General features: G+C 44.2%; 1 protein-coding gene across 3 annotated transcripts; it reads left to right on the top strand.

Moving 5' to 3' along the window:
* The first annotated feature begins 2,123 nt into the window (after positions 1 to 2,123).
* Positions 2,124 to 14,889, top strand: eva1bb (eva-1 homolog Bb (C. elegans)). 3 transcript variants are annotated; one of them, XM_061742003.1, is made up of 4 exons: positions 2,124 to 2,400; positions 3,817 to 3,883; positions 9,668 to 9,795; positions 14,122 to 14,889. In XM_061742003.1, exons 3-4 carry the CDS (start codon positions 9,729 to 9,731, stop codon positions 14,526 to 14,528), a joined length of 474 nt encoding a protein of 157 aa, XP_061597987.1. In that variant the 5' UTR covers positions 2,124 to 2,400; positions 3,817 to 3,883; positions 9,668 to 9,728; the 3' UTR covers positions 14,529 to 14,889. The 3 variants fall into 3 exon arrangements, with proteins under 3 accessions (XP_061597987.1, XP_061597986.1, XP_061597983.1); XM_061742002.1 differs by having other exon boundaries at positions 3,802 to 3,883; XM_061741999.1 differs by lacking the exon at positions 3,817 to 3,883 and having other exon boundaries at positions 14,122 to 14,887.
* The last annotated feature ends 2,783 nt before the right edge of the window (positions 14,890 to 17,672 follow it).

Below are 17,672 nucleotides of genomic sequence, written 5' to 3'. Positions count from 1 at the left end.
GGACGTGTTTTTCTCCTGATTGCAGCCTTGAGAGCGTCTGAATGACAGCCGGCCACATAATAAGCACTGGCTGCTTGGCTGAAAACATCAGACCGCCACATCAACACTCGCTGCACTCAGAATAGCACTTTACAACCACAGAAACAATTCTTTTGCGAGACATAACAGGATGAGTTCATGTTACGGAAACAGATTTTTAAAGCAGAATCAGAATGACAGGGAATGTTTATCCCATAAAAACATTTTTTAACCAGGAATAGGCTTGTGGTGACCCCACGAACAGGCTCCTGTCTCAGAGATGTCCACAGGGATGGATGAACCTCCGTCACCAGGACATCTTTAATCATCCAGTTATGATAAAATAATGTCTTCAGGGTTGGAGCAGAGTAGGGTTACTCCTTTGGCTGCTACCAGGGTCAGACGCAGTGCAGGTCCAGACTTCTGGGTCCTGAAAGGTTCCTCCCCGGCTGCAGACTCCTTCAGCTGACGCTCGACGGGGCAACCGCGGCGCTGCTGGCAAACATTTCAAACATTTTCAGATGTTTTGGTGACGAAATGAGAACTGGTGGCTTAGTGTTTAGTCGACGCTCATTTAGCACCGGCTACGTGCACTTGGCCAAGCGTCATCCTGGGACTGTTCCAGCCCAACCCACAACCAGTCACATGGTCTGTTAGTAACCAGCACAACAAAACGTATTCTCTTTAAGATAAGAAGGATTATGTTCTGTTAGATCTTTGTTCACAGCTCAGGCGTCAATGCAGCGCTAAAGGCTAAGTAGCTAGAGGGATGGCAGCTATAGAGGGAAAGGACATGACGTCACAGATGCGACTTCACAGCGGGTTACGCCCACTGAGTGGCAGAAAGACTGAGTGGCAGAAAGACTGAGTGGCAGAAAGACTGAGTGGCAGAAAGACTGAGTGGCAGCGTAAATTTTCAGTTTGAGAAACTGGAAAACATCTAAAATGGGAAAGAGCTGTTGTGCGATCGACTGTACTTATAGATTTAGCAAGAAATCTGAGTTATCGTTTTACAGACTGCCGAATAATAAGCTTAAGAGAGACAAATGGATCGCTGCAATTCACAGAAACAACTGTACACGTGGATTTGCGGTTCCCATTTTGTATCAGGTAATGTCGGATTTTTGGGTAGCTAACGTTAAACGGTCAAATCATAAAGTTCGGTGTCCTCATCACTTTAATTTCTACAACAAATCCTGCCTTGAAGTTGGACCAAGCGTCAAGACCTTTGTATGCCTTCAAGCTTTGCTTCGTGTATTTCCCCGGCGTAGAAATTAAGTAGCCTACATATAAATATCAGGAAACTGGATTTGTGGCCAAATATTAATGTCCATGGACCACTGGTTCTTCAGGTAACTGTACAGGTCACTGTCAAGTCCAACAACTGCCTTTAATTTAAGCCGATAATCGGCTGTTATCCCGTCTTCTCCACTAGTTGCAGCCATTTTTGCTGATGTTTTGCCATTCAGTGTGAGTAAGGGGGCTGGTCCAGTGGGGAAGTGACGTCAATGCATAACCTCTATTGATTGACTGTACCACCTGTCAATCAAAAGACTTTTTTTTTGTTGATTTTTTTGTTGACTTGATGAGGTCCAGTTGTCAGTTTTGGAGGCAGTCCCTAGTGGTCAGTGGAGGAACTGCACTTCCTGTTTGCTCCACAGAAGGAAACCGGTTGCTGCTCCTTGATAAGGTGCAACAACCACCTTCATGAGCTGAACTGAGATCTGGATGAAAATCTTCCAGACAGCTGAATTTAATAAAAGGTTGCTGATGAGTTTTATTTGTGCTTCTACGTCTTCGTCTGTAGTGGTATATTTTTTTTTAATTCTAACAAAATCAGACCAGTCTCTCTCCACACGACAAAAAATAATTCAGAAATAAAACACAAATCTGAAATGTGTGTGAAGCATTCAAATGTATTTCATGACTTCTAGCATGCTCAGGTCTGCTCCACAAACTGTCGCTCTGAGCGTCTCCTCGAGTCTGAGATTAAAATACAAAGAGCTCAGTTAATCCCGGGCCCCCGTGGCCCCCCCACTCGCCGCAGCCGCCCTGCTATTTCCTGTTCCACCCTCCGTGTTGAACAAACCTCAGAGCCGGAGCGGTCGGCAGGACGGACATCACCTCCCTCTGCTCAGACAGCTGGCTCTCGTCTCTCACAGTCTGGGGCTTTTATTTTGAAACGCGCTGCAGGCTACCCCTTATCTGAGGAGAAGGCAGCACCTCCTTGAAAACAAGAGTCTGTACCAGAGGGGATCTCAGAGGAGGACAGCAGCTGTCGGACTTGTGGAGCTTTTCATCTTGAAAAATTACCTTTGCACTTAGATCTGTGATTGTCTGAGGAAACTTCATCAATCTGAGCAGCTCTCACCCTGCACCAAGGTGAGTATTCATGCTCCTCTTTCAGTTCTTTTCTGCCACATGTCAAAGAAATGAAAGACGTGTGGAGCTTCAGGGATAAATGAGGTGAGGAGCCTCAGCATCCCGAACTGAGGACCAGGAGCAGGTCTGTGGAGTCGAGCTCAGCAGCCGCCTCAGCTCCAACTTCATGCTTCATGCTGGATTTCTGAACAGAAACTGGGATGATTCAGTGGTTTATGGGGTTCTTGTAAAAACCAAAAAAACTGCTCAGAATTTACTGGACTCTGGGAAAGTGAGGCGTTAAGTAACTCTGTGGGACGGAGCAGCTGCAGAAACGCCACATCTGTCTGCTGGTTGAGGCGCCTCTGTTGTGGTGAGAACTTCCCGTCTGGAATTTAAATGATGAAGATGTTATTAAAACCCAAACCCTCCTGGAGTAAAGAGAGTAAGTGAGGACGCTGCAGCAGCGTCACCTGAACTGACCTGAGAGCGCTTCAGGGACCAGAGTTAAGTCAACTCAACGCTGGTTCTGCAGTTCAACTGAAAAGTAATGATGTTTTAACTCATAATCTCACAAACTTTCATTTGTTTTTTAGAATTTAGAATTTGGTCATTTACTTTTTCAGTCAGAAAAAGAGTCTGTAGGTGAAACTTGAACATTGGAGTCAGTCTAGTTCAGGTTGATGGAGTTCAGTTTCACTTCAGTTAGTCCAATTTGATTTGATTTAATTTCAGTACATTTCATTTTAATTCATTTTCAGATCAATAAAATTTTCCCTCGGATTTAATTTTAATTCAGGTTCCGATCAAACTAGTTCCATCTGAATCAATTCAATATAATAACGATTTAATTCAGTCTAGTTCACTTCAGATTCATTTTGATTCATTTTATATTTATTTCAGTTCACTAATACCCCTTTTCCACCAAACCGGTTCCAGGCCTGGTTCTGGTTCTGGTTCTGGTTCTGGTTCTGGGCCAGTGCTGAGTTTGGAACCGGGCTTTCTGTTTCCACTGACAAAGAACTGGCTCCGAGCCAGAAGAACTGGTTCCAAGGTAGCACCAACTCTTTGCTGGGCTAAAGGAAAGAACTGCTTACGTAAGCGGAGGGGTCGGAGTTATTAAGACCAACTGCAATAGCAAGACTGGGAGACGGAGACATTTTCAGATAAGAATGAATCTGGAAGCAGCAAAGCATCATGGGTCTGAGGAGGAGACAACCTGTCTTTTATTGATGTGTCCACGGAGGAGCTGCATGGACCAAGTCCTATTAGAGCAAATACCTTGTTTTTGCTTCAACTTTAGACTTCAAACTAGTTCAACTTTTCAACTTTTCAAAGTTGAAATGTCAGTTTTGTTTCAAATGAATTGGATTAAATTCATTTTGATTTGACTCAGCTGAACGTGACTTTCTCTTGTTTTAGTTCGGTCCATGACAGTTCAGCTGGATGTGTGGGGAGGACGTGTTTGAGGCCGCTTGGCGCGACTTTGAGGTCTTGGACATCTGTAAGTCCTGCGTCTGTTCATGCTGACTCAAGCAGTTTGGTGTTTTGGCTGTGCAACAATGCAACAGGCGTTCCCAGGCTCCAGGGAGCTGTGGCGGCGTACCATGACACGAAGAGCTTAACCTGTAACTAACCAGAGCTCCTGGTACCGGTACCGGGCAGATGACGCAGAGATTAGATTAGATTGTCCTTTATTTCTCCCTCAATGGGGAAATTCGCTTTGTGCAGCAGCAGTACACTCAACACACACATGCAGGGAAAGCGTAAAAAAGTAGAAAATATAACAGGGCCAGCCTCACAGTTTTGGCAAACATGATGCCACCCGGTAAAAAAAAACACATTTCCACAGAAAACAAAGAAAATTGTCCAAAACAGATAAAACGAGACTATAAGTAAAACGAATCGACGGAGCTGCTGCAACATCTTGAAAATGAAGCAGCTCATCGAACACGAGGAAAATATCAGACAGATCAGTTCCACCTTAAGCAAAACAAAAAAAGCTCCAGTCCTTCCTGAGATACGTCCTTGTTCAAACCTCACAGCTCTGCAGCTCTTCCACACGGGGGCGCTGGCGCTCACTCTGAAGAGATAAACTGATACAAACCAGGAAACTGTTCCCTTGGACAGAAAATTCATATATAAAATGACATATATATCAAATAAAAAGCAGTTTTATAGTTTAATACCCAGCTATATAAATGTTTATATTTTCATGTAAAATGAATTGAAAAGCCTCAATGTCACGGGTTACACAAATGTGCAAAGGTCCACCTGGACTTTTCTCTTTAAAAACTCCAGGTGTTCTGGGAGGGGTTTCTGGAGCGTTTAGGTTTTCATGAAAGGCAGACTGACAACTATAGATGTAGTGATGTTCTGTTTTGATCCATCTTCATTGTACAGAAGAGTATTAGGGCCAGGCAGGAGAAAAATAGAAATAATATTTTCGAGGAGTAAGATTTTTTTTTTATTATGCACTTTGAGAAAAAAAGTCGAAATGTCGAGAATAATGAAGTACAATTTCGAGAAAAAAGTTGACATTTCTTTTTCTCGCTAGCAGGAGTACCCAGGGTATCCGGTGTTCTGGTCGGCCTTTAATCCGCTGCAGCAACATTGTTTGAACAGTCTGAACAGTAAATTGCCCACTTATGTTGTTCAGGTCTGAAGGCGGCAAATTGAGGCTGCAGATGGATTTGGTCTCCCTCCCTCCTCGGTGAAGTGCTGACCAGGAGGCATGGAGGTTTAGAGCTGCTGGTTCCCATCACGGTTCCTATTGTGGCTCCCATGAGTCAGTGGACCCCCCGTCCCCCCACCCACCACCACCACTAGTTAAAACTATAAATGCTCAGAAAAACAAATAAAAAGAGCCCCTTTGAGAGCAGTCGGGGTCTGCCAGGAGTCACAGGGATAAAGATCAGGGTGTGGAGGCCGGCCCGAGCCCTCCATGGCAACAGCTGTGGGGGGGCGGGGGGCACGATATCGTCATCCCCTGGGGAGGCAGCAGCAGGAACAAAAACATTTGTCTCCCACGCACACAGTTGTTGAATGTGAGGGGGTGGAAATATCAGTTATCATGTTTACGTGAGGCTTGACTGGACCGTGGGAGCATGTGTGGCGAGGTGCAGGACGGGCCTGACTCCTACAGGCTCGCTTAACACAAAAAACACAACACAGGCCGCTTAACAGCCCACTCCAGTCAGCAGATGTTTCCTATCGACTACAAAAAAACCTGGAAGAACCCTCTGTGACGTCACCCACAGGTGGCATAGTGTCGTTTACTTTATTTATCTATTTTGGACCTATGAGGGAAACCGCTTTGCTAACAGTCCATCCAGCACCGGTTAATCCCAAAACAGGAAGATGAGCAAAGTGGAGAAGCCTGGCCGCCAGAGGGAACACCTCACCTCACCTGGGTACCACAACTTATCTGTTTACCTTCACGTAGATCATGAGTGTTGTTACGTTCATTCTGGTCAAATCTGATCAGCCACCATATTTCAGATGTCATTTCAGTAGCAGCATCAGAGTTACTGTGGCTAGGGTTGCCAACTCCGTGAAAAATAAATAAGGGACACCTCATCTGCAGGGCCGGCCAACCCGATTGCCTTCACCCTTCCTGGCGTGGGGAATTTTTTTAGCCCCTTTTTTTGTGAGTGAAACGATTTTTTAACTATTTGACTCGAACCTGAATTGAATTAGATGCATATTTTTGAATGCCATGAACACATGGAAAACTAATTATTATCCAGCAATTCACTTTAATACAAAATAACAGAATGAACTGAATAAAATAAGTATCTTTCTTAAACAGAAACCTGTCCTGCTTAAATTAAAATTGCATAAATTAATATAAAACAATAGAAAGAAAGCAGAACATCCATTCTGTAATAACAAAAGTGCAAACAGAAAGTCTGTAGAAAACTTGTAAACATATTTGTGCGTCAAAGGCCATGACTGTAGGCTACAGTTGTAGTAAAACAGAAAAAATAACTGAACGCCATTTCCCATTGGCATTTTATGACTATTTTTTGACTCTCACAGTAATACGGGACAAAGTGCGTCCCTTTTCAGCTCTAAACGGGACGTATTTTAGTTTACAAATACGGGACAATTACGTTTTTCAAGGCACGGCAACCCTAACAACCCTAGCTGTGGCCCACACTCAGCATCATCACAGGACTAGCCGCTAGACCAGTCTAGATGGATCCTGGCCAGACCAGTACCAAGCCAAACACGCTGCGAGCCTCGTCCACAGGCAGCTAGCTGGCTACTGCACCGGGCTGCACTGGCCAAGCTAGCAGTGTAGTCCAGTCATTATATGAAAAAACCTAGGACAAATTGCAACAGTAGCAAACTCCACTGATTTTGTATCCTCATTATGTCCTTAGTGAGGGAAAAAAAGTCCCAAGGAATCCCATCATGGGAAAGTTTTGAAAACGACCTATATATATTCATATCGAAAAATGCCTGTTATAACATAGTTGTGAATGGGGTTCAAAATTTTACTTTTAGATATCACTATAAAAACTCACAGGCTGATTACACACACAAAGACAAGGAAAAAAAGTCAATCACAACTTCATTGAATTATTCTGTTTACTCATGCAAATCACACATTATCTTATTAGTCCAGTCATTATAGGCCAGAATTAGGCTAAACCTAGGACAAATTGCAACAGTAGCAAACTCAACTGATTTTGTATCCTCAATATGTCTTTAGTGAGGGAAAAAAAGTCCCAAGGAATCCCATCATGGGAAATGTGTTTTTTTTCAATGTTTTGTTACCCCTATGACACTACTTGATTGCTGGCAGGATCACTGACGACACTGTCTTTCAGAGATTGTGACGCGTTCAAATTTTGAGGTAGCTCAAAAGTAAAGATACCATTTGATTCTAGACAACCTCGGGTTTCCAATGAGACCAACCATGTCATGTTACCTCATTGGAAAGGGGGCTACATACCTAATTATTCAAAGTTAAGACGATTTTTTTGGGGAGAGAAATATGGCCATCACCATTTTTCAAATGGTCCCTTGGCCTTCTACCTCAATATATGTTAATGGAAATGGGTTACATGGGTACCTACAAGCCTCCCCTATACAGACATACCAAATTTATGTTAAGCCCATGTAGTTTTGTGCAAGAATCATGTAGTGTTTTGCATGCTGTACAAATATGTAATTTCCGCCTATTATAAAAACTGTGTATTTGTCCATTTCTGCACACTGGGAGTCAGGAATGTCATTGCATAAATTGGTATTTCTTGACAGCTGAGACTCTTGTGCATCCAATGAGCCCAGATGTAAGCTATTCATTTGTGCAGCTTTACTGGAAATTTTATGAACCCAAAAATGGTCATCAATATAAACTAATGATAGGAATGTTAATTATTACATTCATTCTCACCACCATCGGAAAAGCTGCAGAGGTATAGATGTGAGGTAACATTAACTCTCAAAAATAAAGATAATAATCAGATGTAGATTTTCCTTTCATTTTAAATTTACTATCCACAGGAATTATATACTTTGTTTCACACAGTACTGTATTGCTTTATGGCTGTGGCTGCTTTCCATGCCTGCCTGTGCAGAAGTCAACCAGGCAATGAAAGCACTCACAGGGGTCTTGAGGGTCATAAGATGCAACTGCCAGTCTGACTGCAGCACCCTAGGATGCAGTTGCAAAAGAAACACCATGGAGTGCAGTCCGGCCTGTGGACACTGCAGAGGATCCAGCTGCATGAACTCAAAACAGATGGCCTGTGATGAGGATGAAGATTAGATTGTGTAGTGTTGTATTGTGTAAGTGATTTAATTATTTGACCAGTCTAGCCATTTTTGTACTTTACCTTATTTTTTTCTCTGTCCTTACTAACCGTCTCCTGTTCATCCCTCAGCCTTATCTCCTGCCCTGACAAGACACCAGAGCCCCCATCTCCATGGACCTATCCCCACGGACATAAGCCCTTGAGCCCCATCCTCGTGGACTGAGCTCCACAGAGCCTATCTACTAATATTCCAAGAAGAAAAAAATGTCTTTATCAAATGTTTTGATTAGTTCTGGCGTGTATGCTAATTGGTGCATATCAAATAAGATAATGTGTGATTTGCATGAGTAAACAGAATAATTCAATGAAGTTGTGATTGACTTTTTTCCTTGTCTTTGTGTGTGTAATCAGCCTGTGAGTTTTTATAGTGATATCTAAAAGTAAAATTTTGAACCCCATTCACAACTATGTTATAACAGGCATTTTTTGATATGAATATATATAGGTCGTTTTCAAAACTTTCCCATGATGGGATTCCTTGGGACTTTTTTTCCCTCACTAAGGACATAATGAGGATACAAAATCAGTTGAGTTTGCTACTGTTGCAATTTGTCCTAGGTTTAGCCTAATTCTGGCCTATAATGACTGGACTAGTGGGAGGCTGTGGAGGAAGTGGAGCTCCACTCTAGACCAGAAACACATGACCTCCTCCCTCATGTAGTTAAGGTGACAGACACGTGTCAGGGAAAGGTCTGCGGGAGAGTGGAGATCACATGTTTCTGGCTGAACTCATGGTCATGGGCACTCATTTGAACCAGGTGTGTTGAAACAGAAGAACATCTAAAATATGTAGGACATCGGTCCTCAAGGATCAGAAGTGGGCATCCCTGCCTTAATCTGTCAAATACAGTAGCAGCTCCTCTACTGACCACCAGGGTCTGGATCCAGACCTGCAGTTCCTCTACTGACCACCAGGGTCTGGATCCAGACCTGCAGTTCCTCTACTGACCACCAGGGTCTGGATCCAGACCTGCAGTTCCTCTACTGACCACCAGGGTCTGGATCCAGACAAGCAACATAGATGAGGGGGTCAGCCAGTCAGGGGGAGACACTGAGCTGTTTTCCAGGTTAAGCTGCTGCAGTTTTGTTGTAGTGACTGGGGTTCGCTGGGCATCTTCTCACCAACCTTTTCTCGTCTGTCTATTTGGCGGCTTGTGGATTAGCCGGATTTTGGTGGAATTGAAGGCCCTAAAACTGGCCCTCAAAGCCGTCCTTCAGGAACCTCGCATGACGTCACATTTCCTTTATAAAGTCTGTGATGAATGCAGACATCTGCAGGAGTCTGATTTGCACAATAAATAAATAAATAAAACTGGGTCATTATGTTCCTGGGTTTAGATTTACTCTTACAACCATTCAGGCCTTGATTATAAAACACGAGAAACAAAGACACAGATCTCAGCAGTGATGGGCGGGCTGTGTTATTGTGCTCGGGCTTTGACTGTACTCTTATGCGGCAGGGCCGACTTCCAGCGAACTTCTGAGAAGAAATGGTGGACGCCTGAACCGCGGAGAACCAGAATGGAGCCTGTGAGGAAGGACCTGGAGCTGTTCAGCAACAGCATGGCCACCTACGCTCACATCAAAGGTTTGTCTTCACAGACGGGTCATCCTGGGAGGGGTTGTTACGGCCACTCCATCACCTTACTCACTCTTCAATCAGGACTAATCAGGAAGGGACGGCGCGCTGCAGGAAAAGCACTACAGGAAGCACATCATTCAAACACAAACTACAACTGCAAACAGCCCAAACAACACCTAAACTCTGGTACACCCAATGACATCACCATGACACATAACGACTGGCATCTAAACTGAAACCACAGACTTCCTCCACCCTCCCCCGGTTTATCCAAAAATGGGCAAAACAAGAAAGTCTCGAAACGTGCTTGAACACGCCCACTTTAGCTTTTTTAGCTTGGCTGGCTCAGGTCATGCTAGCGTTTGACGTAAACTAGTGTTAGTACTTAAAAGACCTGCTGGAGCCAGGATGAGGGCCAGTGGAGCTCCACTGGGACCTGCGTTCGTTGCTGCTGACCTTCCTATGGCCGTGTCTCACCACAGGCCCAGTCCGGTTACTTGCTGTTGCTCACAGGTCAACCAAGACTAGCAGAAGAGCTTGCAGGCCAGAGCTTCAGGAGCTGCATGGTGACGTGCAGTCCCCCCCTCTGATCATCCCACTGCTGCTTCCACCTGGCTTATATAGTCATCCCTGTACTGCACCAGTTAGCCATTGTGTCTGCGTCTCTCCTTTCTCTGTTCTTAATTTTCTTTGTCTGTTCTCTCTTTTCCTTCTCTGTCCAGCTGGTCTTCAGCAGGAGGTCCCTCCTTATGATCCAGGTCGTGGTCCAGGTTTCTTCCCTCCTAAAGGGGAGTTTTTCTTGCCACTGTTTGGCTTAAGGTTTTTCTCTCACTAGGGGAGTTTTTACCTGCCATTGTTTATGTTATGTTTATGTAATAATTGCTCGGGGTCATGTTCTGGGGCCTCATTTAAAATGGAGTGCGTAGGATTCATACTAAAAGTGCACGTACGCCCAAAAGCCGAAAATGGCGGGCGCAAAAAAAAATCCGGATCAATAAAACCGCGTGCACGCAGACTTCCACGCAATGTTCCCTTTATGAATCACAGTCCACCTGGAAAGCTGCGCAGCTGAATCTGCCCCATATCCTGCCCTCAACACGCCCATAAATCCATATGGATGAGCCTACTGAGCATGCGCAGTGGCTTCCTGCAGCCTGTTAGGGGTGAATGCGTCAAAATGAATGAACGTGTCGAGCCACCGTGCCACTGAATTTCGCTGAGATCTGAGATCTAGATGTTGTGGATGATGTGGAGAGAGGACAGTGAAACGAGATTATTTGGTGGTCACAGTAAAAGTAGAAAAAGTATATAAATAGTATAAAATAAAGCGAGTGAGTGGCAGCACGTCGTTGCTGCCCGTTAGTGCCACGATCGCACGACGCAATTTCCACTGGGGGCAGGGGGGACATGTCCCCCCCACTTTTCAAAATGATGTATTTGTCCCCCCCACTTTTTACAGTTTAAAAACTAACGGTAGGCTCAGCAATTCATCAAGACACCCGGGACGGCGGCCCGGCAGCCCCCGCTCCCCCTCCTCCCTCCCGTCTCCCTTCAGAGCTGCTCTAGGCTGATTTATGGTTCTGCGTCACACCAACGCAGAGCCTACGGCGTAGGGTACGCGGCGACGCGCAACATACGCCGTATCCTACGGCGTAGGCTCTGCGTTGGTGTGACGCAGAACCATAATTCCGGCTGTAACAACATGAGCGCACGTACCCGTGCATGACAGGCAGACACACACGGGGAGAGGAGACTATTTCTTTAATTTTTATTTTTTTAAAAACTTTATCCTTATGAACGCAATTGTTATATAGTCCAACTCTCCTTATTTTAATCAGAACACTTTCTTTTTTCCTCTTCGGCGTGGAGTAGTGGGCTCGGAGCGGCAGCCCCCCCCTCACCGCCCCCCCAACCCCCCCCCCCCCCCGCCGCCGCCTGCTCCGTTATCAGCACTATTTTATTATAAAGTCTGATATATGTTGTGATATGTGATGACATTATTAAGAGTATGACATGAATCTGGCTTCATTTCACCACCTCACAGCCTGCGTTGCCAGTTCCCCGTGTCTTAAGTAAATTCTTACGGGAGGGTGAGGGTTGCCGTAAAGATACGCAGATTTTTCGGTTAGTTTTTTCTTTTTAGATCCGAGGCTTTGCGTAGATGGCGGCTTCCGCAACTTTCAGCCGCTTTTTCTGCGCAAGCAAGCTTTATAGATGAGGCCCCTGGTCTCTGGAAAGATCCTAGAGACAACTTCTGTTGTAATAAACGCTATATAAATAAAATAATAAAAATTTGAATTGAATTGAATTGAATTGAATTGAGCTAGCCCTGGCTAGCAGTCTTCAACCAGCGAGGGGGGAGATAGCTGCTTCACTCAACTTTCCCCAAAACTTTCCACATCAACCCGTATATTTCATGTGAGTTGGAGCTGATGAATGTTGAGCATCAGTGTTTTTTTATAGACATTTCAGCAAACTATTATTTTACCTGACTTGAAAGCAGCGCAGAAAAAATAGTGGCGGGAAATTTAAAAACACTGAACAAATCTACCAATCCCATTTCTTGAGGTACATGATGACCCGTAGTTAAATGTGGAGAGACGTGCACCTCAGCTACGCCAACGTTCACGTCGTTGCAATGGCGTACTAGCATAATTCAGGCTTAAGGAGCTGGATGTAGCACTTTGACTGTCACAACAATAATGAGCCTCCACCTTTTTGACCTATCAGAGTAGACCGAGTCATCCAAGAGGCAGAGCTTAAAGAGACATGGAGTTTTTCTAAGACGATGAATCAGTCAAGGTATGGCAAGACATTTTAACATTTAATGGCTAGGTTTGACTATCCGGAATTAACATTACAGATATCTACAACTGTATTTTGACTAGTCGTAATTACATTGTGACCAGTCAGAATTGTCATTCAAGTTATATCTATAATGTAATTTTGATTAGTCAAAACTCTAATTCAAGATATCTGTAATTACATTTTGACTAAGCAGAATGGAAGTTAAAGATATCTCCAATTTGAGATATCTCTAATTAAAATTCATTTCAAGATATCTATAACTTGATTACAGATATCTACAATTAAATTACGACTATCTGTAATTCCAGTTTGAGATATCTACGACGTCACTTTGACTAGTCGTAATTCCAGTTCAAGATGTCTACAACTTGGTTCTGACTAGTCAAAACCTAATTTAAAATATCTAAAAAGGACGATGTAAATATCTTGAATTGAAGGGAAATAAAGATATCTTGAACTGGAATTATGACTAGTCAGAATTAAATTGTAGATATCTGAAACTGGAATTACAGCTAGTCGTAATTCAGTTGCAGATATCTGTAATTCACATTGCGGATATCTGTAACTGAATTGTAGATATCTGTAATTAGAAACCCCACACACATGAATGGCAAAAGTGATGTCATTATGCCTATAGGCAGAATGACGTTTTGGGATATCTGAAATGACAATTGTGGATAGTGTAGCCTTGGGGATGTGCCGTAGAGTTCAGGGGCTTCAATTAAAGAGGCCAAGACGGTCAGCGTGGGTCAATCTGCCATTTATTTTACAATGAATAAAACTCTAAAATACCACAGTCAATGAAGGAAAAGAAGATAGACAGACATATCACGGCTGGGGAGCCAACCACTTACTGCCTAGGACACTGGGAGTAAAGTAAATATCAGAAATATCACAAAAATAAGTAAAAACCTAACACACATCAAATGAAAACACCACACTAAATCAAAGTGCCACCACAAACCATATCACCATCTAAGTGAACTCCCAGCGCCTCGACCACACGGAGAATGGAGGACCCCGCCAGCCGCAACACTAGAAAACGGGAGAAGACGGAATGTTAAAACCAATACAACTAAAACATAAAATACTAAACTAAAATAAACGGCAGTCAGTGCTATGCCTCTATATTTTAAAACAGTGAAAGTTTCAGTCCTACAAACAGAGAGACCCACAATTAAAATAATTAAAATACAAATGCCTCAGGGTGCATATACATGCACCCCTACGCTACCCTAAGAATAAAACTACTAGACACCTGCTGTTAATCAGAGTTCCTGTGTTCCTCTGATTGGTCTCTCCGCTAACCTACTGCTACAATCGGAAGAATGCAATTGTAGATATCTGAAATGCTCTTTTTGACTAGGAAGAATTGAATTGTGGATATCTGCAACACATATCCAGTCGTTAAATATGAAAACGGCTTGCCATATCAAGGGGCAGAATTAGACCGTTTCTTTCTGAAACGTGATCCGGGAGACTGTAGAGTACCGCAGTAACAGTCCTGTTTCTGCTCTCCTGCAGCCAACCCAGAGAGCTTCGCCCTCTACTTCATGATGGGCGTCTGCTTCGGGCTGTTCATGGCGCTCTGCTTGCTGGTGGCCGGCATCGCCTGCAGGACTCGCCGCCGCACCAGGCCCCCTCCGTCCCCGGAGAGGAGGCAGCTCAAGGAGTCCAGTGAGGAGGAGGACAGCGTGGACGAGGAGGATGAGGTGGATGCCCCCAAAGCGGCGGCGAGGACCCTGAGCGAGCGCAGCAGCCAGTCCAACGGCACCCTGCGGAGCGTCAACGTGTTCCAGTCGGGCGAGGAGCTGGAGAAGGCCCGGCGCCTGGAGGAGCGGGAGCGGATCGTCCGGGAGATCTGGAGGAACGGGCAGCCGGACATCCTGGTCACAGGGACGGGGACGATTGGACGGGTCCATTACCACTGACGGACCTTGGAACTGGACCCTTAACAGACAATCACATGCATGTTTAACTGCCTGAAGACACAAAGACGTTTGTGCAGAACCCACTAACTGAAATCCGGATGAAGAACTTGAGCAGCTTCTCCGAGCGGGTGAAGGTTCTTACTGATGCTCCTCCGTCAATGTGACACAAAATACAGTCATGTACACCTTTATATCCTTTCTGTAACCCTTGTTTTTGGTGTAAAAAACAAATCATCTGATTGTACAAGGACAAATACAACCTCAGCTGACGAACAATGTGTATTCAATTCACAAAAAAACAACAAAACAAATCCCGTGCAAGCCGAAGTACATCCATCAGTGCGTCCGAAATGCCATACTAAACAGTATATACTCAAAAAGTGTACATAAGTTTGGCACACTTTTGAGTAAATATCAGTAGTATGCATTATTTTGGACGTACTACTCAGAGCCACACCTCACTTCCTGCCGTTGGGAGGGGGAGTTGTTACCATGGTAACAACTCCTGTCACAGCAGCAGTAGCAGCTCTGCTCCGCTCTTTCACGTTTATCCTGGCCCAAACAAGATGACATTATATAATATTATATACGAATATTATAATATTAAAATTATATAATAATATTATTATACTTAATATTATACTTATGACATATACGTATCTGCGCAGCACTTAGCAACAAAACCTGCTCCATTGCATTGTGGGAAGTTTCTGCTTAGCTAGTGTCCATCAATCCACACTAATAAATTTCTCCAGAATGAGTATGGATAGCGCATACTATTGAGTACGTACTAATGTTTCGGACGCACTAAAATATCTCACATATTGTTTTTGCTACTCATTAGGGTAAGAAGTATGGGATTTCGGAGGCAGCTGATGATTTCAGAGCTTAGCAATTGTTGTCCTGCACGACGTCTTCAGGGCCTCATGCTTGTGGAGGATTTCACTACATCCTTCTTCACAATGTTGCTTCGTTCATTTGGAGATTTTCAACATTCACGGAGCTCCTTTAAAGCCACTCTCTGTAGAGATATCCCCTCTGACACCAAGAAGGCAGCATCATGTGCCCACTTCTGATATGACCCCACCAAGGGAACGGGGGAAAAAGTGCTAGTAAAATTCAATTCAGTTCAAAAATACAGTGATCCCTGGCGGTTCATCTTTCAGGTTTCGCTCCTTCACGGATTTGCATTGTGCATCGTGTTCTACGTTCTGATTGGCTAAACAGTCTCCGCGCTTCTGCACTTCCTGTGTCAATAACGTTGGTCGCTTAGCAACAATGCTGAGAACGGCCAATGAACTTCCGCGAGCAGCTCAAGAACGGGAGCCTTTGATGAATCGTTCATTACAGTTCTCAGATATAATCAATGGTGGCATGTCGGTTTATAAGAATCTTTTTGCCCAGAAGAAAAAAGAGCGACAACAACGACCCATAACTATGTTCTTTTCTCGAAAAAACACACCTGCACCGCGGGTTTTAGAAGAAAAAGGCGCTACAGAGCGAGTCAGGATGCAGCAGCATCAGAAGAGCAGTGAAATACACGCAAGTCACAATTTGTCCTACTGTATTATTTTTCATAATCAGTTTTCATTTTCTCCCGTTCAAATCCAATTACTCGGGTCACGATGGGGCGGTGCTGATCTCCGCAATTTGAAGCCTTGTATAATAAGGTTGCTACTTCGCGGATCACGGGTTCTTTTTGGAACTAACCCCCGCGAAAAACGAGGGATTACTGGAATTCATTCCTGAAGGGAAATTAATTAAGTACAAGACATGCCGGACCGTCATTGTTCAGTAGTACACTATTTTCCGATTTTTGTCAACGCAGCAGGTCTGTTTGCCCCTATGTGGTCAGTGGGGGCATTCCTAAGTAGGGAGGCTTTAAGGTCCCATTACAGAATCTAAGTCAGGTTCAGGTCTGGACTTTGGGGAAAATGCAGGTTCATCCACTCCTGGGAAGATTAGTCTTAAATGTTTTTCACTTTTTCACTGTAAACATTGAACTCCAAATAGTTTGAGAAGTTTTATAACCACTTCCAGACTGATGTGCAGCAGCAGCTGGTTCTCTTCCCAACCCTCGTCCTCGGGGCACGCTGTCCTGCATGTTTCAGATCAAATCCATCATCAAACACCTGCCTCAAATCAAGTTTGCAAACTTGAGTATACGTCAATGACAAGCTGATGGGGATCCAATCAGGTGTGTTTGAGCAGGGAAACATCTAAGACATGCAGGGTAGTGTGTCCTGAGGAATAGGGTTGGAAAACACGGTTCTAACATCATTGCTGACGTCTTTCCCTTTTGGAATTGTGTTAATAAACATCTGAATGCCCTTAACCAGCATTTATCGAGGTCTGCACATCTGCTGTCAGCTCACAAAGGGCTTATGGTGTACTCTTAAATGTTGTATAAGCATTAAGGGGTACTTAGCATTGCTCACATCATTTTCCTTCTATTTTGGGTCGTTGGGAGAGGTACGGAAGAGTATTAGGGCCATGCAGGAGAAAGAATATTTGAAAGGAGAAGATATTTTTTTATTGTGCACTTCAAGAAAAAAGTCGAAATGTTGAGATTAAAGGTATAGTCTATGATGGAGACCTAGCAAGATTTGAAAGTGGCACCTCCTCTAAGCCCCGCCCCCTCCTCCCCCTCCCGTCAGCGCTCCATCCAAAGCCACGCCCCCACAAACTTTGGGGAACGCGCATTTGCAGGAGTCGAGTTTTCCAGGACATTTTAGACAGCACATTTTCAACAAAACTACCCCATGTCTCATTCACCTGTAAGCGAGGCCGGTTTTAGGGGGGGGCAGGGGTGGGCTGTGCCCACCCAAACGTGCATCCTGCCCACCCAATCAAAGTTATGGGGATCCTTTATTTTTTTATAATTTAATTTTTTTATAAATATAAAAAAATATCACAAAATATCTGTACCGTTTCTAATTGGGTGGGCACTGCGCATCATTTTTAGACACAACAATGAACGCATACCGCAAAAGTAGTGTCTCGGCGGAGGGACCCGACGTCCCAGCAAAATGAGAAACAGAGAAGTTCAGAACAGCAGACAGAGCACACACTGAAGGCTGATTTATGGTTCCGCGTTACACCAACGCAGAGCCTACGGCATAGGGTAAGCCGTGGCTCCAGAGC

The sequence above is a fragment of the Cololabis saira genome, chromosome 15, assembly GCF_033807715.1.
Source record: "Cololabis saira isolate AMF1-May2022 chromosome 15, fColSai1.1, whole genome shotgun sequence".
Classification (NCBI taxonomy): domain Eukaryota; kingdom Metazoa; phylum Chordata; class Actinopteri; order Beloniformes; family Belonidae; genus Cololabis; species Cololabis saira.
Note: the sequence above shows the minus strand (reverse complement) of the source record. Positions and strands in the feature narration are given on the sequence as shown.